Genomic DNA, 25,452 nt, shown 5'->3' on the forward strand with positions numbered 1-25,452 from the left:
CGCCACTTTCCCGGATATCTGGAAACACGCCGAAGTCAACGCCTGGCTCAAAAAACCCAAAGTGGACCCCGAAGACCTCACAAACTTCTGACCTATCTCTCTACTCCTCTTGCCCGCGAAGGTCATAGAGAAGATAGTCAACAGCCAACTTTCCCGCTTCCTGGAGGACAAGAAGATACTTAACGTCTCCCAGTCTGGATTCCGCAAAAACCACAGCACCAAGACCGCCCCCATCGCCTGCACCGACGACATCAGGACCAGGCTCGACAAGGGTGAAAGCGTTGCCCTCATCCTTTTCGACCTCTCCACAACCTTCAACACTGTATGCCACCAAACCCTTCACACATGCCTCTTTAACGCTGGAATTCACACAAAGCCCTGGGCTGGCTCACCTCCTTCCTCTCCGAAAGAACCCACAAAGTTTGCCTCTCCCATTTCAGTCTAAAGCCACCAAGACCATATGGTGAGCCCCCCAGGGATCCTCACTTAGCCCCACCCTCTTCAATATCTACATGGCTCCACTCGCCAGCATCATCCGACCCCCCGGCTTCACCATTATTTCCTACGCTGATGACACGCAGCTCATCCTCTCCGTCACGAGGAACCCCTCAACCACCAAGAACAACCTCCACACCAGACTTCTCGCCATTGCTAATTGGATGACAGCAAGCCACCTCAAGTTGAACTCAGGAAAAACCGAGATCATCATCTTCGGACCGAACAAGTCTGCATGGAACGACTCATGGTGACCGGCCACCCTGGGACCACCCCAGACACCCACCACCCACGCACCTAACCTCGGCTTCATACTAGACTCTTCTCTCTCCATGACCCAGCAAGTCAAAGCCACATCGTCCTCATGCTTCAACACCCTCCGTATGCTCTGCAAGACCTTCAGGTGGATTCCCGTAGAAACCAGAAGAACGGTCACCCACGCCCTCGTCAGCAGCAGACTGGACTACGGCAACGCCCTCTAACGGGAACTACAGCAAAGCTCCAGAGAAGACTCCACCACATCCAGAATGCCTCAGCAGTCTCATCCACAACCTCCCTCGCCACAAGCACATCTCTGCCCATCTCAGAACCCTACACTGGCTACCCATCAACAAAAGGATCGTCTTAAAAATCCTAATCCACGCTCACCGGACCGGCCTACCCCAATGACCGACTCAACTTTCACATCCTGACACGCCAGCTCCGCTCTGCCGACCTCGTCCTCGCAACAGTCCCTCGCATCCAACGCACCACTTCCGGCGGCAGGTCCTTCTCCCACGTCGCTGCCAAAACCTGAAAATCCCTCCCCACCAACCTACGCAGGACCCGGTATCACCTGTCCTTCAGAAAGTGCCTCAAGACATGGCTCTTCGAGCAGTAGCACCCCCGACCCCCAGCGCCCTGAGACCCTACCGGGTGAGTATCACGCTCAACAAATGTATTGATTGATTGATCTACATCTGCAACTGAAACTTTTTCAGAGACACATAAGCTGTACATGTGACTTAAAAATAATGATTTGTGCTATCAGTGGCATTTTCTGTAGATATTATTGACATTGATTACCTTTCTGTTATGGATTGGTTTTGTGACTGTTTTCTTTCTCTTGATAAATGGTCATTATCTTCCTGAACACTCTTCTGTTACAGCCAGTAGATGAAGTTTAAACACCATACCTTTCCTCACATAAGGTCCAAAGAGACTTGTCCCTCATGAACATCTCAGCAGTACCATATCTGGATGGGATTCTTTGAGATAATGTACCATTTGATGTATATGGGCCTACTGAGGTTTTCCAAATTCCTTATGTATTCAAAATTTCAATGACTGATGTAATTATTCCTGATTTTGTTTCTGATGACTGGGATGTTAGAACAGTTGATTCTATGCTGTCTGAAATGCAGAATTATACTGTATTTGAAAGTGAAGATGTGAATACAGCATATTATGAGGAAATGTTGTGTTGTAATCATTGGGGACATTACTTTCTGCACCAAGCAACTGGACATAGATCAGTTCTTAATTACACACAATGGGAACACTGTTCAACTCCACCTGCGGGGAATCCCAAAGCATAGGTAGATAAATGTGCATATTTCTTTGGCCACAATGCTACAAATGCAGAGTCATATTATTTCAAATTACCACCTTTTAAAATGTGAAAGATTTTGCTACCTGTCACCGAATTAATCTATTTAGATTTCATTGTTTCCCAGCTTGCTGCTGAACATTATGAATACTGGAACAGCATTACTGATCTGAAAACTGTTTGGGGAACACAAGATAGGCAAATTCATGGAAGGGAAGCTTTGTTTAGAACATGCCTTATTACTGTCCAAATGATATTTTTAAATGACACAGTTCAACAAACATCCTGCCTAGGGTTAGCAAAAATAAAGGAAATGAACATGCCCAGTATCCACACACCAGCCAAATTCACCAATTGGCAAACGTTCCCCTAAATGTCACAGAGGAAGAACTAAATGCTTAGGTTCAGAATGGTACCTTTAATTCCACACTTTCAAGTCCCAGCTGGTGGTTATTGTGGCCCTTGGACACCAATGGTTGTCGGGCACGTTTTGTTAATTTCTCAATGGGTTTCAAGATTAGCCGGCGGGACCCTGGCTATGTCTCGGGTCAACACTCTGGTATAGTTACTACATACAGTGTAAACTACATACAGTGTGGGAATACTATGCCAACAATGGTTGCATGCTAACACCCGAGAGCACTTAAAGAACGTCTACTCTCCGATCAGAGGAAGTAGACTTGCAGGATTTCTTTCGAGGTCCAAGAAAGCCCCGGTTTAAATGATTCCTGTATGCCAGATGTGGCAGATAGATAAGGAAAATATGGAAACTGCTTTAACTGTTGTCGATAATGGCATGTCCAATAGAATATACACACTTAGTAATATTGTGTCTTCTGCAGTTGATATCATTCAGAATGACGTCCTTTTTACAACATGGGCAAAGTCAGCTGTGTTCTGTCATGCATTTTGTTTGGACACTGCTGATTCTGAAAAATGGCTGGGTCCCTTGGAAACACAAACAGTAGTGACTTGTTTGCTGCTTTAAATTTGTATGGCATGACCTCCAGAACACATTTGAGGCCATCCTCATCCATTGCCAGCAAAAGTAGGTGCCAAGCCTTTCTGAGATCTTGCCCTGCCCTAGATGACCTGCCAGGGGAGTGTCATGAGTAACCTGCTTAAGAAAGGCCCTGTAGCACAGGGAACCTCCAATACACAGGTTGCTCCAGGCTGGGAGACCCTAGGCTTGCTATACAGGAGACCATTCTCCCAATGGATCAGGTGATCACTAGAGCTGTTGTCAGCTGCCTGGGTGACAACCTGCAACCGTAGGCCCTCCAGAGTAGGACACTACATTTGCGACTTGCAGAACTCCTTTCTGATGAGACCCATTTCCTTCTGCCCGTTGGTCAGGGTCAGTCCAGGTAGGTTCCCCAGGGTGACAATGTCCTCCCCTGTAGATTCAAGGGCATCACCCTTGGGCTCATCCTCCTCCTGGGCCATGGGAGTTTCAGGGGTGGGTTTTCTACACCCTGTGCCCTTCCTTTTTTGGCCAGCACCAGGCCCTCAAGGACCAGGTCCTCCTGGCTACCCCCTCAGGTGGCCATGGACTATGTGGTCAGGCACACTCATTCAAACATCACTAACATCCTCTGGTGTGACCTGAGATCCACCTCTTTCCAGATGGTGTGCTCTAGGTCACTGCCAAGCAGACTATCCACTGACATGGATGGATATCACAGCTACCCTCAAGGAACCTGTGACCCCTTCCCCCACTGGACAGTGACTCTCATGGTTGTCAACTACAATAACCTGGTGGGCAGCATTAGAGGCTACCTGCTCAGAGGTCACCAGATGACATCTGACAGTTGTCGTGCTAGCTCCAGTGTGTCTCTGAGCCCCCACCCTCTACCTGTTGATGGTGACCCCTGCCTATATGTTTTAATATTACTAGACATGTGAGCCATTGGCACCATCTCTCCATCACTCAGGGACACTAGGGTACCACTCTTACTATCTGTGGGTATCTCCTCCCTAGGTGGTACACTAGCCAGCCCTAGTGTCTGCCCACCAGTAGGGGGATGTGTCCACTTGGGACACTTGGCATCACAACCCATTGGCAGTCATAGCACTTGGGGGTGGGGGGCTGACTTATTATTAGGGAATCATTACTTTTTCTGTTGAGGGGATAATGAAGAACCCCGGCCCTTAGAACCAGTTTGGGGACTTTTAGAGAACCCCTTGTATTTATGCTCCTCCCCCACCCTTCCTCTGGTGGGGACCCTGCCGACTCTTATTGTGATTCCTCCTAAATACCTTCTTGTGGACCATGGTGCTGAGGCAATGGCCTGCCTCCTAAGTAAGCTCCCTGGGGGTCAGAGAGCTTACTATGAATAAGGCATTGGCGCAGATCTACAAAACAAAGACTGAACATGTACTTTTTTTTTGCAATCAAGTTATACAGCCCTAGGTAGTCTTTTACATCACTGCCCTTTACCCAACCATCCAGTGCCTTGCAAAAGGAATCCACACGTTTTACTCAGGATTCCATTCTGGCAGGCGAAGCCACAGGCACAAACAGTCTGGTAAAGTAAGGATGAATTTGAGAGAAAGCAAAAAGGCCAATCAAGGAGAATTAAAAACTCAAATTGGTCTCAGATTATTTATCTGGGATTTTCAGTGTAACACATAATCACTATATTGGCACTGAAGCTCTGGACACTTTGCATGCTAATGTGCATGTGCTGACTCCTCAAAAATTGTAACATTGGCTTATACCAAACTGTTATTTTAATTTACTTAAAAGTCTCTAGTAAGGTGGCTCCACTTGTGGCCAGGGTCTGTAAATTAAATGCTACTAGTGGACCTGCAGCACCCATTTGCCACCCACTTATGTAGCACATTAAATATTTCTCAGGTCTACAATTGCAGTCTTCAACCCTGCAAAATAAACCTTCCTTTTTATTATATATGGTACACCAATGGTAGGCCATTGACAGCCCACAGGATAGGGTGAATGTATTTAAAAAGTAGGACATTTACTTTTAAGTTTTACCTGTTCTGGTAATATAAACTCATAAATTTGTTCTCACTACTGCAAAGCCTACCTCTCCCTTAGGATAACATTGGAAATATCTTACTACGTTTAATAAGCTGTAACTTCCAAATCGAAGCAGATGACCAGTTCGTGTTTGGTGTCTTTGGAATTAGAATGAAAAATCATAACTTATGGTTAGCCTGAACTTGTAATTTTGTCCTTGTCTGGCATGGCCAGATATTCACAGTTGGCAGTTTGTGCGTTCTGGCACTATTTTCACTCACATCTTTAAACCAGGTGGTTGAGCACATGTTAATTTAAAATTGTGGTTGCTGTTTGACCAGGGTTCACATCCCAGTCAACTAACAACTCCATTTATTACAAAGGGTTTCTTGTTCTTCAGTGATAAGACCGTGAAGCAAGTCCTGTAGATGTTACAAGAGATGTATCACATAGTTTATTTGTTTCTCAAGACCCTCAAAGCATCTGAATTCCAGAGACCTATTTTTGTTTAGTAAACCTCTAACACTAAGGGCCTCAAAGCTACCGCCGCTGAATGACCGCACCGCGGTCAAAAGACCGCGGCGGCCATTTAGACATTTCCTCTGGGCCGGCGGGCGCTCTCAAAAAGAGCGCCCGCCGGCCCAGAGGAAATGCCCCTGCAACGAGGACGCCGGCTCAGAATTGAGCCGGCGGAGTTGCAGGGGTGCGACGGGTGCAGTTTGCACCCGTCGCGTATTTCAGTGTCTGCTTAGCAGACACTGAAATACTTTGCGGGGCCCTCTTACGGGGGCCCCTGCCGTGCCCATGCCATTGGCATGGGCACGGCAGGGGCCCCCAGGGGCCCCGCGGCACCCCCTACCGCCATCCTGTTCCTGGCGGGCGAACCGCCAGGAACAGGATGGCGGTAGGGGGTGTCAGAATCCCCCATGGCGGCGCAGCAAGCTGCGCCGCCATGGGGGATTCAAAGGGCAGCGGTAAACCGGCGGGAGACCGCCGGTTTGCCTCTTCTGACCGCGGCCGAAGCGCCGCGGTCAGAATGCCCTGCGGGGCACCGCCGGCCTGTCGGCGGTGCTCCCGCCGACCCTGGCCCCGGCGGTCTTAGACCGCCGGGGTCAGAATGACCCCCTAAATGCCTGTACTCTAAAAAGTGTATTGTTTGCCTTTATGTCATAATAATTTATTATCAAAACATAAAATCTATAAATTCTTATTTGAAGGAAACGTTATGTATGAGATTATGAAGTTTTTATTTAAAATGCATTTTATATGATCACTAGTCTTTTCATGGCTGTGTTCTTAAAATTATTATTCATTTCTTGACAGATATACAGGATGAAGATGGCCGTGTAGAAAAGTATAGAAACATTGTCCAATCCCTTTCTCCTGTTAACAGGGCAACATTGGCAGCCTTAATGGAACACTTATTCAGGTCAGGGAACAAAGCATATACACATCTGAGGCACTGATGAATTTGATGTATAATCTTATTTCGTTTTGTGTTATTTGGTGATTGACCTCATCCTCTCATCAGTTACAGTACTATTTTTTTTTAAGGGTAATCAACTAAAAAAGATGTAATGATAAATAGTTTTGTGTTGGCCATAAATGAATTTGCCATCAATATTACCCGCATCATGTAAACAAATTGTATTAACAGTATTTGATTTTAGCAATGGTAAACGTTGGAAGCTGTATTTTAATGTGTGGTGTAAAAAAATGCATACCTTGGTGCATTATGGTGCTAAAATCAAGCAATGTGCAATTTTCTTCAGGAGATTAAAGGAGAGGGGACATATTTCACAGCAGAAAACAATCTATTACATCAGGACAAATCTGTGTGAGTGTTACAGCCCAAGTCCATGACATGTATGCTGTTAATTTAGTAAATCAATCAGTAGGTACTTATAGAGTATGACTTGTGACCCAAGGGGGGTATCCAGGTGCTGGAGTTCTGAATGCATTAGTGAATAGCCATGTCTTGAGCCCCTTCCTGAAGTCAGCGAGCGAAGGCGAGGTTGACTTGTAAAGGAGGAAATTGTTCTAGGACTTGGTGGCGAGATAGGAAAAGAAGCAACCTCTGCAGCGGCTCCAAATGATGCGGGGGATGTGTATCAGGGTGTGGGAGGTGGAGCATAGCTCTCTAGTGGGTCATTGGAACATTAGGCAATGGTTGATGTAGGGGGGTCTGATGTTGTGAGGGGCTTTGTAGGCAGGAGTCAGAAGCTTGAAGTGACATCACTTGTGGATGGAAAGCCAGTTAAGGGGACTGAGATGTGGTGCTGGTTCTCTTGGGGAGTTTGACAATGAGTCTGGCCCCAGATGCCAATGTGGTGGAGTCTGGTGATAAGAGTGTGGTGGGACACAGTATCAAAGGCTGCAGAAAGGTCAAGGAGGATCAAGGCTGCAGTATCACCATGGTCAAGGAGGCATCTGACAATCAGGGCAGATTGGGAGGTGATAAGCAGGTCGTTTTCTTCCAGGTACTCTGTAAGCTGGTGGTTGATGGCTTTCTCCAGCACCTTGGCTGGGAATGGGGGAAGTGAAATGGGGTGTCAATTCTTGAGTTCGCTGGGGTCAGCAGAGGGTTTCTTCAGGAGAGGTTTGACCTCTGCTTGCTTCCATGCATTGGGTACAGTGGCTGTTGTGATGGAGGAGTTGAGATTGTCTATGAGGGTACCAGTGATGTCTTTCCTTCCTAGGTTGTAGATGCAGTTTGGCGGGGTCCATTGGTGCCCGAGAATGCATCGAGTTCATGATGGTGGAGGTGTCCTGGGCCGTGAGATGTTACCAATTGGTAAGCTGGTGGATGTTGGTTGCGTCGGTGGGTACAAGGACGTGGTGAAGTCTGTGGTTTGAGGGTTGAAATTGCGGTCGATGTCTGGTACCTAGTTGTGGAAGTAGTCTGCCAGAGTGTCGCAGAGGGTCTGGGATGGGTGGATTGTGTTTTTGGTAGCAGCTGGGCAGTAGAACTCTTTGATGTTGAAGATTTCCTTGGCATGGTTTGCGCTCACCTCGAGGCGGTTGGAAAGAGCGTCCTTCTTATCCGCCCTGAGGCAGTGGTGGTAAATGCTGAGGGCTGACTTGACGGTGCTGAGGTCGGAGGGGTTCCTGCTGGAGTGCCAAAGTATCTGCAATAGTTTGCATTCACGTTTGAGGGGGATGTAGCTCGATAGTGAACCAGCCTGCATGCTTGCTGGATCTACTGCTGGCGGGCTTCCTCATGGGAGGCAACAACATCTGTTGCAGTGAAGATCTAGTTGTAGAAGTTCTGGACATTGAGTTCGAGGGTGTCGTGGGGTCCGGTCTGTGGTCTTTGAGGTCAGAGATCCAGAGGGGCTCTGTGATTTTGCTCCAACTTCGGTGAGGCTGGGTGGGAGGTGTGGTGGGCGTTAAGGTGAGCCTGAGAAGGTCAAGTGGATGATGCTGTGATCTATGCAGGCCAGCTCAGTTCCATGGGAGAACTTGATTCTATCACTGGCTGAGGAGATGGGGTCCAATGTGTGTCCTGCGTTGTGCTTGGGGCTGGTAACCATTTATGAACCAACGGAGGGGTAAAAATAGAGTGGGGAACCACAACAACAATAAGACACAAGAAGCAAAGAAAACAAGAGCAATCCAGCACAGAGAGCAGACAGAGCGCCTTCTTACTGATGACGGTTGTCAGTCAGGGGCAGGACACGGGCAGAAGGCATACGCGAGAGCTGGCACAGGACAAATTCAGTTTTGTATTAGACAGGAACCATTGGACAGATTTTAGATGATTAGTGTTGTAACAATATCTGTCTAATGTTAAAAAATGACTATCAAAGCAACGTACCAGCATCCTCACCTTAAAAAAGTATGACTACTGTTCTCTGATGATTGTCAGATAACATGATATGTGCACAAGGATAGTGATAGACTAACTGTGGAAACTAATAGAGGATTTCACTATGACATTCTGAGTACTGTTGCACCCACTTTAACTCTTTTAGACAGAGTATGTGGAACACTTAAAGTTACCAAATGTTTAAGAAGACTATCAAATGTAACAAATACATGCAAAGTTTCCATATTTTGACTATCAGATTCTGCAATACTTACATTACACTGTGCATTCGCCCTTTTCCCATAATCACCAGCCATCTGCAAATCCATACTTATTTCAACCAGTGATCTAATTGAGGTAAGTCCTTTCTGGACTACGCACTGAGAAAGTATAGAAATAGACATTGAACCACTATGGGGCCATCTGCTTCTGTCGGTCATTGTCTGACAATGGCAAAGGAAAATAAATGGCCTTTCAACCATGGACCCTTTAGGTCCCTCATTTCTGTCCTTCACTAGCAGAAAAAACTGTACCAGCCTTCCTGTCACATTAAAGAGAGCAGGATTACTTTTCCAGCGGTACTTTTTGTGACACAGCTATGTCGAAAAATGGTGGAAAATGCCATTGGTGCACCAGGGCCTTTTATTCATTCCAATTCAATAATCAGTTTATCATTACTCCCTTTAAAATGTATTTGTGTCAAGTGTTTAATCGCTTATGGTTTTGGATGTTGGTTCTATATAAATTGTTAAATGTATTGTTGAGATCACAGTGTAGTTGTAGGTATGTTCACAAAAGAATTTGTCAACCTACTGGTCTAAATCAAATAGAAACTTCATTTTTGATCATACAGACCACAACACACAATGCTTGTTGTGTTGAATTACATTCTTTGTGTTTACTTCAGGTAACAAGAGCGCCGCCCACCCAACAGTAGCAGCAGCTGCAAAACTTTCACAGTAAAAACATAAAAAACAATGTTTATTATGTTTTTACTGTAAAAGAGGCGGGCCACGGGCATGACAGGGACAGAGGGGGAGTGGACAGCACTCTCCCTCAGTTCCCATGTATGTTTGGCCAGCCATCTCAGGCCGGAAAACATACATGCGCACTAGGCTCTCTCCACCCCTGCAACACAGTGCCGGGTTGGGGAGAGCAGGCAGAGGCACCCACTCTGCCTCAGAGTGCCTGGGCTGGGCGCTATGTCCAGTCTTAATGTTGCTTTCATGCTGCCAGCAGCATGAAAGCAGCGTTTGGATTGGACGCAAGTCAGGCTGGGACCCTGTGCCTGCAATGCAGGACCAGAGCTGATCGGAGCAGCGGCTTGGCGAAAAAGGTAAGTTTTTTTTATTTTTATTGTTTCCTCCCCTCACCCCCCACCATGCGCCACTCCCCTTTTCCCTCCCGTGAGCCACGACTGCATTCTTAGATTACAGTATTACAAAGTTCAGCCAAAATCTTTCACCCTGTATGACGTGTCTCCCTAGGTCTTTCTCAAGGCTGAAATTCATTGCTCCCTGCTGATTTTTTTTTTGTCTGGTAACATTGTATGTATGATTTTCTAAAACTCAGAAATCTATGTCATTAGTAATAAGGTCCACCCGCACTTAAGAGCCATGCCTCTCTGGTGGTTTCATAGAAATTCTTGTTCGTTTTTTTAGAAGTCCCTCTCCAACACCTATAGTGGAAAGTTTATTTTTCCTCTGTTGATTTCTTACAATATGCAATGATGTTTCCATAAATAAAAGGAAAGTACTTTGTGAGTTTAATATTTATGAATATAAAAGTATGGTTTCACAATTCTTTTAAATATAGGGATCAGCTACACTTTTATTTATTTAGTTTTCTTTCTATAGAATTAAGCAGTCTCTAAATGAAATCATGTCACTGTACAATAGATGACAGTCAACTTACATTAGCTATTTTGACTTTTAGGTGTAGTCTTAGCTGTAGATGTGTACTGTATAGATTATCCTTTTATCATACCACAGCCCTTGTTAACTCCGCCCTAGTACAGAATATTATCTTTTGGAGCGTATACTTATGGAGATAAATGACTCTTTGGCTGTATATTCTTCATCACCTTGACCATAATACCTTCAACCACGGGAAAAGCTTTAATTAGAGATAGCCTTCAAGAGGCATTATTTTGTATTATAGTCCAATGTCAAAAGGAGTAATTTGATCTTCTTTTTTATATGTATTAGATGACTGCTTGCAAAGCTTTGCAACGCAGTAGGCTTATTCTCAAGCAAAGAAGTATCTTACAGTGGGAAAATTATATACAGCGCCAGCCACGTGTCTGCACAGGGAAGAGGTGATAGAAATTCACAAAGGCATCAAACAGCTCTATCTATTGTTCCCTCTCTGCCTTGCCTTGGTGATTGAGCCATTGGCTATACGTTTACCTCACAAAGGTGCCCACTGGGGAATACCGCTTGGGGACAGAACCCATTGCATCTCCTTATATGCAGATGACATTTTGCTATATATTTGTGACACAGCAGCAGATCATACTGGCATTGCTGTTACCCTTAATGCCTTTGCTGAAATCTCTGTCCTCCCCATCAATTAGTGGAAATATTGTATTTTTCTCCTTCAAGCTGATATAGAGGAATTGGAGCTCAATATTGGCAGAGTAACACTCCTATAGCAACTCAGCATGATCCAATATCTTGGGGTTCAGATGTACTTTTTAAGCTCTGAAAATGATGATTAAGGTGTGTAAACTGAAAGCTGTAAAAAGTGGAAGAGATGAGTATGGGTCCAAACTGGGGAGAAATGGCGAGCAAAATAACAATGGGTTAAACCCAGATCGGTGAGTGTTTGAGAGGTTTCTCCATCCATCATTTTATTTTATGAGGTTGCTATTTGCACCCTAAGTGGCTAAGGTATGCCCAGATGGGGGTCCCTTGCTTTCCTCACCACTGGATCAAAGCTAGCCTGGCTGATAAGGGGTGATGCCCTGAAACCTGTCCCAGGATGCTTGTTTCTGATCCAGAGAGGACCTGGCATGGCAGTTTGGGCTGGACTGTTCCCATGAGGAGCAGGCTCAAGACCGATTTGCATATGGTTTGGTCCAAACTGGGGTGATGTGGTGAGAAAAATAAAGATGGATTTAATCCAGATCTGTGATTGTTGAAGTGTTTGAAAAGTTACAACACTGTGTCCATCATTTTATTTTATGATGTTGCAGGGTTACTACATATACATATGTCCAGATCTGATCTAGGCAACCATAATGCAGTAAATGGAGCTTGAAATCATTTCAAAGGTTTTCTTGTCTGTAGTGTGCGAGGCTTCTATGTGGCTTCCTGTTAGACTGTGGATTTGATCTGAGGGTAAGACCTCTGTGTTTTCCAGTTGTGATAGGTCTCAAAACATTTTCGAGATGAGGTGGATGGACGTCTCTGGAGACTGCTTTACGTGAGTGCTTTCAACTTCACAATCTAGAATAGGTCAGGCCAGCAGCAATGAGGTGCCCGCCTAAGGACAGAGAGTTCTAATGTTTTGGTTTTTGAAACTTGTCAAGTACCTAAAATGTGATACTTCAGAAGCTCTTGGCGTCATTGATAAGTTGTTCATTATTGTTCTCACTCCATTCATCTCTCCTCGTTAGAGACTAGAACAATTATTTGTATTCTATATTTGTAAGAAGAAAACCGTACTGATTTGTTGATTATTGTGTTTTATCAACAAGCGACATTAGAAGCTTACGATACATATTGTAAAATTGTAATTTTTTGCTGTTGTTTGACCCCCTTTTCTCAATAAAAAAAAAAACGTAACTCTAAAGCATTAAACCTTTTCCTGACATTAAGAAAATAAACACTTTTCTTTTAAAGAAATCATGTAGCTTGAACCACCCACTCCCACACCCGTAATGAAGGACATTTTAAAGGGTTTTATCTGTAGTGATGTGTAAAAGATAAGTTGGTTGAATTGTATATACATTCAACTGTATCTTCTATATGGTATGCTCTTTCCAGCGGCATGCAGCCTTAAGTAATTGGCTTAAAACGCATCAATAATTTTCTCAACAACCACATCGAGCAATAATTATTTTGTCATCTACTTTGAAGGAATGACAACCAACAATCCATAAAGCTAAACATTAACCATTCAAATTAATATTTTAAGAGAAGGCACGTTGGTTTCACTGAAGTAACGCTTTCCCTTATTACCGAGTCACAGGCAATTAGCTTATTTACACAGAAGCTGCTTAGCTGTTCCTTGCTTCACTTTAGAAGGCAAGTTTAAAAACAAAAAAAACAAAAGTTTTCTGTTAACTATGAGCAAATCCTTCTGTTTGAAAATTAGTTCTGACGCATAAATACTTTTTGTGTCAGGTGTGTTGACGATCCCTAATGGAGCCTTAAACAGTAAGCTCTGTTTTAATTGAATTATGAATTGCAACTTGTAGCACTCACCTTTTAAAGTAAGGTCGGCTGTACATTTACAGGTAGCCTAAGGGGCTCTAGGTAAGCTGGAGGAGGCAAGTAGGGAGACTGCATGCAGATGTGTGTGTGGAATATAGGGGGGGATCAGGGGATCTAGTGCTTTTTTGTATGAGCAAAGGAATCCTTTTGAAATCTTTTTTGTTTGTACGGAACACAAGATGAAGGATAGGGAGAGCAAACTTAACATGAATGTAGATTATAAGAACAATTCGGAGGTCCTTGGAGGTGGGACAGGGTTCTGTAAAAATAAGAAGTGAAACAACTACTTCTCAGAAGTGTAGGGTAACGTCCTATTTTATGCTTCCTCTAGCAGCGCTACCCTCAACAGACTGCTGTAAGGTACAATATTTGTGAAGGAACGAAAGACAACACACTGAGATCAGCAAATTCAAGTAGTCAGGAGGTCTGTAGAAGGTGGTTCTGATGGCTAGAGCATGCTAGCAGGACGAAAACACAGGTTACAGGATCTTTTTGGTGCATTTCCAGAGCTTTCTGCCAGGATCTAACTTTGGTGAAGGTAACCTCAACACATATCTAGAAAACATGCCTCTGAGTTAAATGTTACAAGCATCAGTGGTATTTCAGACCATATTGACTTCTTTGAACACTGTTCAAGATGCAGTCTTTTCCCTATGCAATCACTTCCCTGTGTCAAAATGTAACATGCACTAGTAGAGATGTTAGTTCTTTGGTAAGAGTCTCTTTACAATGTTCCATTGTTGGAAGATTTAAAAACATTTGCTAAGTCTAGATTAAGATCATTATCTCACAATGAGTTACTGGTTACAATATCAGCCCATGAAATTCTTAATAAAGCAAATATGGCCTTCTTTCCATCTTAGACGTCCTTTCACTTATTTGCACTGTAAATGGGCTGATTCAATACTTTATGATCTGATGCACATGATACGACCTACAGATGACTGGCGTATTCATGTGATTATCTGCAGGCCATGTCTTTAACTTCCAAGTGCTTGCTCAGTACATTTTACTAATGACTTCTATTTGTGTCCTGTTTTTATGCAGGTAGCTAACTTATCCCTACTTCTGTGTTTAGGTCATAAACTTCACCTTCCATGTACTTCCTCACTACAGTTTACTATTCAAGTCCAAGTGGCCACAACCTGAAAGGAACTGGAACATGTTTCTTCTGTTTTTCTGCAGCACCAGGCAAACTTGTTCCCTTGAGACTGCAAAGTAGAATATATCTCCTGTTTGCGGAAAAAGGGAAAAAAGGGAAATCTACTCAGCTACAGCAGCAAACATTTTTTTCAACATTGTACTGGTTACAATGTGAACATTCTGACTGCATTTATATTATACTAGTCTGTTATCAAAACATAAATAGAGAATTAACTATTAATTACTAGATTATGAACCTCTTCATTTCCTTTAAGGCAGTTGCATCCTATGATTTCATCCATTTGTTTTATTTCATTAGTCACAAAATAATAATTGTCATCACTTTTTTTTCCATTTAGTTAGATTCATTCACTGACACATTAGAAGCATCAGTTTCTTAAATAAATACCTACCAGGACCTACAGCTTGCTTACAGGAAGAGTTTTTAAGCATTTTCTTCCTGTTGCAAAAGAAATGTAAACTGCATTAGGCTTATCATAGTTTGTCCATCAACCTAAGGGACCCATCTTCAGAGAGATACCTGGGTTATGGCATGGTCATATAAGACCTGACAGAGACTCTCTCCCTATTCCAATCTTCAAGGAATCAATGGCAAGAAAAGCGCGTCTGTTTCAATGCTTACCTTTCGGCTTATTCTCCACTCCCTGGTTCATCTCATCATCTACCGTGATGATGGACTTGCAATTTATCAGTGCCACAAAATCCTGGGTTATCACCTGAATGTAATAATTTGTATTAATTTGTCTTTCCCAAAACCTGAGCCTCATAGAAAACCTTAAGAAAACCTTAAGAAACCCACATGTATCTAAAGCTGGGTGTTAGATTTGCATTCTTCAAAATATTCTGATAGTACAGGAATTGAGTTGATCCTCTTCTCTTATTCCATTCTTTTACAAACCCTATCACTTCTGATTGGCTTCTTAGCATCTTCCATGCAACTTCTATTTTGAGCCCCGTCCTTTACAAAGTGGTTCAGTGCTGAAAGTTCAGTCAGAATTGTTGAGTTCTTTGCTAGTCAGGCCACAATTTATTGAACATGAAATCTTCATATAAATAACAGAATTTAAATAGTTTAAATTGGCAGCTGTGCAGTCACTGAACAAACAATCTTGTACTATAATAGGAAGGAGGAAGCTGAAATGTTGCATTGGAAATATAGTTTTGCTCTTTAGTGAGTCCAACTGTTTGGAGTCCCTTTCTTCTTGGATATTATATTTCCTAGGGGACTAATTGTATCTTTTTGGATCCAGATTTTTGCCTCGAATGGCTGGTGTTTTCTTGTGATACTTTATGGTCTATGGTATTGTGTATTCAGTGTCTGTGAAAAACTGTTAATGGTTGAAGGGGGTGAAGCCCTACTCAAGCAACAACCAAAATCCTTGCCAGGGTTAAACACACAAAAATCACAAAATTTATTTTATACTTAACCCTCTTGTAGTTTGCCAAAAAAGCAGTCAGTTTTAACTTACGGGCAATATGTAAATTATTTATGTAGCGCACAACCAAGCAATGCATCACGGATGGTCATCACTGTAGTGTGAACAGCAGGCGAGAAGCCATGGACAGTCGTCGCTGTAGTGAGAAGATTCTGTTGGGTGTCTTGGACAGTCTTTGCTAGAGCCTCACATTGGCGGTCACCAAGGGACTCTCGATGCAATAGTATGAAGTGCAAATTTCACATTGCCATTCGTAGCTGGCAGCGCAGTAATGCAATGAGTCAGTGTAGGAATGTAGCGTCTTTCTAGTCTTGTTACCCCCAATTTTGGCCTGTTTGTGAGTATACAGTATGTCAGGGTGTTTTTACTGTCTCACTGGGATCCTGCTAGCCTGGGCCCCGTGCTCATAGTGAAAACCCTATGTTGTCAGTATGTTTGATATGTGTCACTGGGATCCTGCTAGCCAGGACCCCACAGTGCTCATACGTTTGTGGCCTATATGTGTTCTCTGTGTGGTGCCTAACTGTATCACCGAGGCTCTGCTAACCAGAACCTGTGTTTCTGCTCTCTCTGCTTTTAAAATTGTCACTGCAGGCTAGTGACTAATTTGACTAATTCTGATTGGCACACTGGAACACCCTTATAATTCCCTAGTATATGGTACCTAGGTACCCAGGATATTGGGGGTTCCAGGAGATCCCTATGGGCTGCAGCATTTCTTTTGCCACCCATAGAGAGCTCAGACAATTCTTACACATGACTGCCACTGCAGCTTGAGTGAAATAACGTCCACGTTATTTCACAGCCATTTACACTGTACTTAAGTAACTTATAAGTCACATATATGTCTAACCCTCACTTAGTGAAGGTTAGGTGCAAAGTTACCTGGCACTAGCCAAGGTGCCCCCACATTGTTCAGGGCAAACTCCCCAGACTTTGTGAGTGCGGGAACACCATTACACGTGTGCACTACATATAGGTCACTACCTATATGTGGCGTCACAATGCTAACTACGAACATGGCCATGTAACATGTCTAGGATCATGGAATTGTCACCCCAATACCATTCTGGTAGTGGGGAGACAATTCCATGCATCCCCGGGTCTTCAGCATAGAGCCCGGGTATTGCCAAACTAACTTTCTGGGGTCTCCTCTGCAGCTGCTGCCAAACCCTCGGACAGATTTTTGCCCCCCTCGGGCCTGGGCATCCTGGTCCCAGGAAGGCAGAACAAAGGATTTCCTCAGAGAGGGTGTTACACCCTCTCCCTTTGGACAGAGGTGTGAAGGGCCTGGGAGGAGTAGCCTCTCCTGGCCTCTGGAAATGCTTTGAAGGGCACAGATGGTGCCCTCCTTGCATAAGCCAGTCTACACCAGTTCAGGGATCACCCCAGCCCTGCTCTGGCACGAAACTGGACAAAGGAGAGGGGAGTGGCCACTCCCCTGACCAGTACCTCCCAGTGGAGCTCCTCCAGTGGGTCCCAGACCTCTGCCATCTTGGATGCAGAGTTGTGAGGGCACAATGGACAGATCTGAGTGGCCAGCAGGTGACGTCAGAGATCCTTCCTGATAGGTGCTTACCTCTTTCTGTAGCCAATCCTCCTCTGTGGGCTATTTAGGGTCTCTCTTGTGGGTATCTCACCAGATAACGAATGCAAGAGCTCACCAGAGTTCCTCTGCACTTCCCTCTTTGACTTCTGCCAAGGATCGACTGCTGACTGCTCCAGGACACCTGCATAACCACAACAAAGTAGCAAGAAGACTACCAGAAACATTGTAGCGCCTCATCTTGCCTGACTGTTTCCTGGTGGTGCATGCTCTGAGGGCTGTCTGCCTTCACCCTGCACTGTAAGCCAAGAAGAAATCTCCTGTGGGTCGACGGAATCTTCCCCCTGCCAACGCAGGCACCAAACCTCTGCTTCACCGGACCACTGGGTCCCCTCTCATCCTGACGAGCATGGTCCCTGGAACACAGGAGCTGGGTCCAAGTGTCTTTGACAGTCCAGTGGCCCTTCTGTCCAAATTTGGTGGAGGTAAGTCCTTGCCTCCCCACACCAGACAGTAATCCTGTGTACTGTGTAAACTGCAGCTGCTCGGGCTTCAGTACACTTTTGCAAGACTTCCTTTGTGCACAGCCTAGCCCAGGTCCCCAGCACTCCATCCTGCATTGCCCAACTCGCTGAGTTGGACTCCGACGTCATGGGACCCTCCTTTGTTGTTCTGAGTCTACCATCGTCCTCAGATCTTATAAGTGCCTGTTCAGGTACTTCTGCGGGAGCTGCCTGCTTCTGCGTGGGTTCTCCGTGTTGCTGAGCGCCCCCTCTGTCTCTTCCTCAAAGGGGCGACCTCCTGGTCCTTCCTGGGCCCTGGCAGCACCAAAAATCCTCATCCGCGACACTTGCAGCTAACAAGGCTTGTTTGCAGTCTTTCTGCGTGTAAACAACTCTGCATCCTCCAGCATGCTGTGGGTCATCTTCTGACCAAAGGAGAAGTTCCTGGCACCTTCCGTTGTTGCAGAATCTTTGGCTTCTTCCACCCAGAGGCAGCCCTTTTGCACCTTTTCCCGGGGGTTAGTGGGCTCCTGACTTCCCTGGACACTTGCGTGACTCTTAGATATGGTCCCCTTCCTTTACAGGTCCTCAGGTCCAGGAATCCGTCTTCAGTGTTTTGCAGTCAGTTGTTGTCCTTGCAGGATCCCCTATCTCGACTTTACTGTCTTTTTGGGGTAGTAGGGTAACTTTACTCCTACTTTTCAGGGTCTTGGGGTGGGGTATCTTGGACACCCTTAGTGTTTTCTTACACTCCCAGCAACTCTCTACACACTACACTAGGCCTGAGGTCCATTCGTGGTTCGCATTCCACTTTTGGAGTATATGGTTTGTGTTGCCCCTAGGCCTATTTCTCCCCATTGCATTCTATTGTGTTCTACATTGTTTGCACTACTTTTCTAAATATTACTTACCTGATTTTGGTTTGTGTCTATATATTTTGTGTATATTACTTACCTCCTAAGTGAGTATATCCTCTGACATACTTTTGGCATATTGTCACTAAAATAAAGTACCTTTATTTTTTAGTAACTCTGAGTATTGTGTTTTCTTATGATATAGTGCTAAGTGATATAAGTGGTATAGTAGGAGCTTTGCATGTCTCCTAGTTCAGCCTAAGCTGCTCTGCTATAGCTACCTCTGTCAGCCTAAGCTTCTAGAACACCTCTAATCTTCTAACAAGGTATAACTGGACCTGGCACAAGGTGTACATACCACTAGGTACCCACTATAAGGCAGGCCAGCCTCCTTGAGTCAGGTGCACCAGAGCTTGAAAGTTTTCAGTTTCAAAGCCCGCAAAACGTCAGGATGCTTCCTTTTCTTCCAGGAGGAGCTCAACTAATGCCACACCAAGGGTCCAGGGCCTGGGAGCACCTCTTGGGGATCAACAACTCACTCCAGCAGATGTCAAAATGGCTCAGGCAAGCACATTTGCCGGTTTGGTGCATCATGTCAGCTGGGCAGTTGCAGAGTAGCCTCTGAAGCTTGTTGTGTCTCTGTAGTTCAGGACAGGAGGCCAACTAGCTAGCCCTTGGAGACACTCAGGCAGCCTGGGATAAAGGGAACAGGTCTGGTCTGCCTTCTAAGACAGCAAAGCAGGCCTCAAGCAGCAGGGCAGTCTTCTGGCTACAGGGCACTACTTCTTCTCTAGTATCCACAGGTCCAGCAGAGTAATGAAAAAATGGGTCTAAGGGTCTCCTTTTATACCTGCAGCCCATTTTAAAGTGGAAGTCACTTCTGGAGTCTTCCCCTACACAGTTGTCTGGAATCTCCTGCTTCCCTGTTTATTTTGCCAAATCGAAGTGGCAGTATAAAACTGTAGACACAGGCTGCAATGGCAGGTCTGAGAAATGTTTTTAAGGGCTACTTAAGTGGGTGGCACAATGAGTGCGCCAGGCTGACTAGTGGCATTTAATTTACAGACCCTGAGTACCTGTAGTATCACTTTACTAGGGACCTATAAGTAAATTAAATGTGCCATTAGGGTGTAAGCCAGTTTTACCATATTTAAAGTAGAGAGCACTTTAGCACTGATTAGCAGTGGAAAAGTGTGCAGAGTTCTAAATACCAACAAATATGGGTTTAAAAAACAGGAGGGGTGAAGGTAAAAAGTTTAGGGAGTAATCTGCAGAGAGGGCCAGGTCCAATAGTGTCTCCCATGTACTTAGCTCCACCTTGAAGAAGGAACTGACTACTCTTCAACTCACATAGAGGAGAAAAGGGTAGCAGGTCTTGTTAGTAGAGGCATATCAAGCAAATGTATCAGGAAAGGACACCTGACCTTATTAGATCTTTAGTACTAATGTCTGATTTAAATTAATCTTGCCCTTTGCTAAGGCAGTACTTCTATTAGATTTGATTTTAAAGCTTGTACTTAAAAGCAAAGCAATAAAGAAATAGTTTCCCAGTGTAATAGTCTACTAAATGACATTAGAACTAAATATTTAAGCAAGTTACCTTGCGTACAGGTATTAGGTATGCTGATATTGTGAGAAGGAGTTTCTTGTGAATAAGCATTTATTTAGAATGTTATATTCTAATATTTTGTAATGGGTTTGGGTTTGATGGAGACATGGTAATTTGAAATCTGCATATTGCTTTGACCCTTAAGGAATCTTACTAATTAACTATAGTGCTAAGACCCTATAACACAGTCCAATCAGTAATGTGCTGCCATGTCTTCAACAAATTATGAAAAGCGAGTTTTGGAATTGAACAGAAATCAAAAAGGTTGTAATTTCTCTTGGGATGCTTTAATCTGGAATGACATCTACCATAGAGGGTGTGCTTACTGTACACATGTTGGATATCAGTAGTTTGTTGTTTGAATGTCAAGGTTCGAGGGCGAGATGACAGTGGAAGAGTAATCATTGCAAACTGGAATTTGTTCTCAAAATATGTATGTAAAAGGTGATGGCCTTTAATAACATGAAGGCTTTACATGGAATTGTGTTTACTTCTTTAGTTCATGGATACAGTCTTGAGGCTATTTGAGTGTGCTTTTACATGAAGGAGATTTTGGACGTTTGTCATCATAGCATATTGTATTAATTGCCAGATGCAGAGGTTTCAGGAAAGGAAGTTGTAGTGAGTCGGTCCTCCAACCACTTCCATCAATGGTGGTAGCTGTTCCCCATCTTCTAATATTGGTCTCCATTTGCCTGTGATGCCCCCAGAGATTTTTAGCTGCATTAGTATAGCTTGCTTTGTGAGCTATGCTGTAAAACCCACCACTTATTTATTTTATTTTGATTTCTTTGCCTCAGCTTTACTCACCATCCAGTTGGGGGCCTCAGAGGCAGTGCCAGAACTGCAAGTATGTCCCAATAATTCTCCTGCTGTATGGGCAATGTAAAACAAAAGTTCCAGTAATAAGTTAAAAAAGATTTAAAAGTGGATGTGCAGAATTCCATATCCTTAGTAGAAAATACAGGCCTCTCTTGGGTGTCTGACTGACAGGACTAAGATAATCCTGAGGTAGAATGCTACTGCGACAGCCATATTGAATAAATGGAAGGGTGATAGGCTGTGTCTTAAATGATAATCCTTTTCAAGTGTCTGGTTAATACGTATTGTTGTAACAGGATTAGTCCTGAATGTGTACTATATGGTCACCATATCTTTTATACCTGAATCGTCCGAGTGACAACAAGCCTCTGTTTGCTGACTTGAGACTTGTGGTTAATTCGTAATGACAACAGAGACTAAAAATGTGGTTTTGAGTTCAACCATGCAGCCTCTTGTGGACAAGAGAGATTGTTTTAAATGATGTTATTTCTTTTTCAAGGAACCAGTTGAGAATTCATAGTGCACAGGTAGAATGGATATGTGGGGAGCCAAGAGTAAGGAGTTTTACTGTAATCCATGCATGGCACAACCACAGCAAGGATTAAGGTAATTTTATGGAGCAATGCAATAGTGGCTGGATCTCTCTTTTAGTTGATGTAAGTATTTGCTAACCTGAAACTAATTTATACTATGGTGGTTTGTAGTGTTCTTTTGTGGTCTGAATCCAGACAAGATGTCACTGAGGAGGGCACTGGAGTCCATTAGACTCCAGGTAAGAGGACATTTGGAAGGAAACAGTAGATTTGAGCATGTTAGCTGCACATGGAATTCCCAAGATAGGTCTATAATTGTAAAGGGTCCACTGTACATTCATATAGGATGGAAGTGATGGTCGCAGGCTTGAAATGCTGGGGAATGATGTCAGTAGCTAAGGAGCAGTTGAATATGTGGGTGATCATGGATAAGAGTGTCGTAGTTTGACTCTTGCTCTAGACAAGATTGATGATTTAAGGATGACAGTACTTATGTTTGTAGGTGACTAAGCCGATCCTACAAGAAGTCGCAACTGTCATCCCAACCCTCCCGGCTCACAAGTAGTACCTCACCGAAAACCCAAACAGTAAAAGGTTATCTGTGGCAGCCTTAACGCATGGACTCAAGAGTGCAACATCTCAGGGAGGTCGTTGTTAAACGGAGATGACCTCTTTCTCACATGAACATGTCTCAGTCAAACACAGGCAATGAAGGAGATGCAGTAACATTTTCAGTGGGTTTTATTAACAAGAAGGCAATCTACGATAAATTGCATGGGCTGCAATGATTAGGATAATGAAGAATTCAAGAAACAGAATTGTGAAAACAAGAGTCAAATACAAAGACCCCCACCATCTTGCAATAACATGTAATATGAAATAGATGTGAAATAGGCCCTGCAACCCTAGCATGATGAACCTAATCTCTAACCTAAAGAGGGCTATGTGTGTTAAACCTAATCTGCCAGTACCATGTCCATGTGAAGAGCCCCCCAAGCCTTGTTACCTTGGGGTGAGGTCTCTAGATCATACTCCGTAGGGACACGAAGACTTGGTCAGCATCAAGGCAACGTGTACCATAGATAGTGTTGATGGCATCTGGTAGGAATCCCTCTGATTATCTTGTCTGTGTGAGATGTATTTATACAGATCTGGTAGGGCCCCTCACACAGGTATGATCCCAAACAATAAATAAGAAGGCATGCGTGGGGATACAATTATAGAACCAATTCCCTGAAAAGGTACATTATGTTACTGTCACACAAAAGTGGTAAAGTACATGATGTAAATAGCTATGTATCTCATTTATCTTTGACGCTGATAGTGAGGCCTTTACAGAGTGGCACTGATAATGTGAAACTAAAACTTCTTCCTAACTATACCATATAACATGGCAGCCATCTTGGAAGAAATAATTAAATAAATGTGCTACAACAGAGCTTGATAAGTAGGTTAAAAGTCACTAGGTGATGGGGGCACAGGCCTGCAAGACAAAGGCTAAGCTAAACTCCTGATTCCCATTAAAACTAAACAGGATCCACTACAAGAGTGCTTTGAGGCAAATATTAACTGGATATAGGTGGAATCCTAGTGCAGAGAGGATTCCCTGAATTGAGGTCAAGCTGTTCTTAACTTGGGTTTTGTAATTTGGCACAAACATTTGTTAGTACTAGGAGGGATGTGAAATGGGGACTGTGTGCCAGGCACCCACTATTTGGTGACATTTATTCTTGCCCTATGCCATCATGAAGAATGACTGGAGGTTATCTCTGGTGTCTGATGATGAAGCAGGTATGTTGATGGAGGCCTTGAAAGATAACAGCTCTTGAAAGAACAGATAAAGTTCCTTGGCAACTTTATACGATTAAGCAAGATTGGTACTATTATTGTTTTCCTCACATGAAGATTTGTAGCCTCTGAAGTGATTGTCAGGCTATATAATCATAAGAAAAAATGGTTTAAAGCATCTTCCTGGTGCTCTAACTTGCAGTTTCTGTTGGCACAAGCTGTCAGTTAACCATTTGGACATATGCAGATGATACACAAATCAACTTGAAATACTCATCTGCCTCAAACATCATTTATTGCTTGCACATCATCCAGACCTGAATGTCCAACACCTGCTTGAAGCTCAAAGCTACCAAGACAGAATTCCTTTTATGTGCCAAGAACAACAAACAAAACACAAAACATGACTCTTGACGGCTTCAAAACTCAACTCACCAAATACCAAACCATTTTGATTCACCCTGAATGCCAACTTCGTCCTCAAGGAACATATTGCCAAAAACATAAAGATGGGCTGGTACCAGCTCCCTCTAATAAAGAAAGTCAAGCTGTTTCCTCCAAACGTGACTTGAGAACTGCTTTTCAAGCTCTTGTACTTTTACATCTGGATAGTGGTAATGGCCTAATCCATGACCTCCCAGACTCCACACTGGCTTTGCTTAGGTTCATCCTACATGTTAAAGCACAGCTCATCCAGGGCCTAAAGAAATATTGCACATAACCCCCATCATGAGGGAACTTCATTGGCTCTCCTTGCCAGCCAGCACCATCCTAAAACTAACTGCATCATTTACACAGCCATCACATCCAGCAACTACAATTTATGAGGATTCCCATTCGAGAATCCTAAAAAGAGTGATGATATTGAGTCATCTAGGGAGATCTTAGGGCAAGTGGAATGGGGTGTGTTCATTGAAGGATTGGTTAGAGGCTGGCAGTGATAAGTGAGATAGAGAAAGTCATGTCATGCATGTTAATGATAGCTGTTAACTTCATAAAAATTAACCAAAGAGTAAAATGATTGTAGTGGATGATTATATTTCTCTTGTTGTAGATGTTTATTGGTATTGGGAAATATCGATTGTAGAAGAGACCATGAATTTCCATCTCACAAGGAAGTGTTTAACTTGTAGAACAGTGAACCTGCTATTGTATCTCATTTTACTGGGCTGAGATAGCAGTTGACAATTAAAGTTTCAGTTGTACTTTGGAAGATAATTAGATTAAATGTTTATCTTTCTGTAAGTAGATGAATGAGGCTATAACATCTCAAGGGGCCCTAAGGCATGATACGTGCATTAAGAGACGTACAGGGGGCTATGGTGCTAAAGGAGGATTGTGTTCACAAATCATGTAATCCACTGTATCCATCAAGGCAGTTGATGGGTTGTGGAGCTGGGTCCTGAAAGTATAGTATAATTTATCTGATTGTGTTGATAGATTAGACCAGCCTTTAGAGGACACAGCTAGAACAAAGTCTTGAAGAAATGGTCTTAAATCAACTTTTCACGGGTAGGTCTTGCCAGTGTTGCTAGCAGATTGTAGCAGTTATTCAATAATGCATGGGATTGGTTACTTTTGGTGTACCCCATTTGACAATGATGATCACGTATGCAGAGCACAGTTCTCTCTTACTTATTGGAAATCAATCAATCATTCAGTCAGTATTTGTATCTCACAGCTAGTCATCTGGGGTGGGGGGTTATCAAGGCTTGTGCTGTGGATATCAGTTTAAGAGCCAGGTTTCTGAAGTGGTTCAGTGAGGGTGAAGTGCGGAGGTCGAAGGGGAGGCTGTTTCAGCCTTTTCACGGAAGGTAGGAAAGGAGCGTCCTCCAGAGCAAGGCATCTGAGCGAAAGTGAGGTGTGTGGAGCCGAGGTTTCTGG

General features: G+C 43.7%; 1 protein-coding gene across 1 annotated transcript in view; it reads left to right on the top strand.

Moving 5' to 3' along the window:
* The window catches only part of ARAP2 (ArfGAP with RhoGAP domain, ankyrin repeat and PH domain 2), a 1,093,539-nt gene that overhangs the window by 674,699 nt on the left and 393,388 nt on the right, over positions 1-25,452 (top strand). Inside the window, exon 22 of the mRNA XM_069202133.1 lies at positions 6,390-6,495. Coding sequence (XP_069058234.1) covers positions 6,390-6,495 — 106 coding nt within the window. The remainder of the gene's footprint in view (positions 1-6,389; positions 6,496-25,452) is intronic.

The sequence above is a fragment of the Pleurodeles waltl genome, chromosome 1_2, assembly GCF_031143425.1.
Source record: "Pleurodeles waltl isolate 20211129_DDA chromosome 1_2, aPleWal1.hap1.20221129, whole genome shotgun sequence".
NCBI lineage: Eukaryota > Metazoa > Chordata > Amphibia > Caudata > Salamandridae > Pleurodeles > Pleurodeles waltl.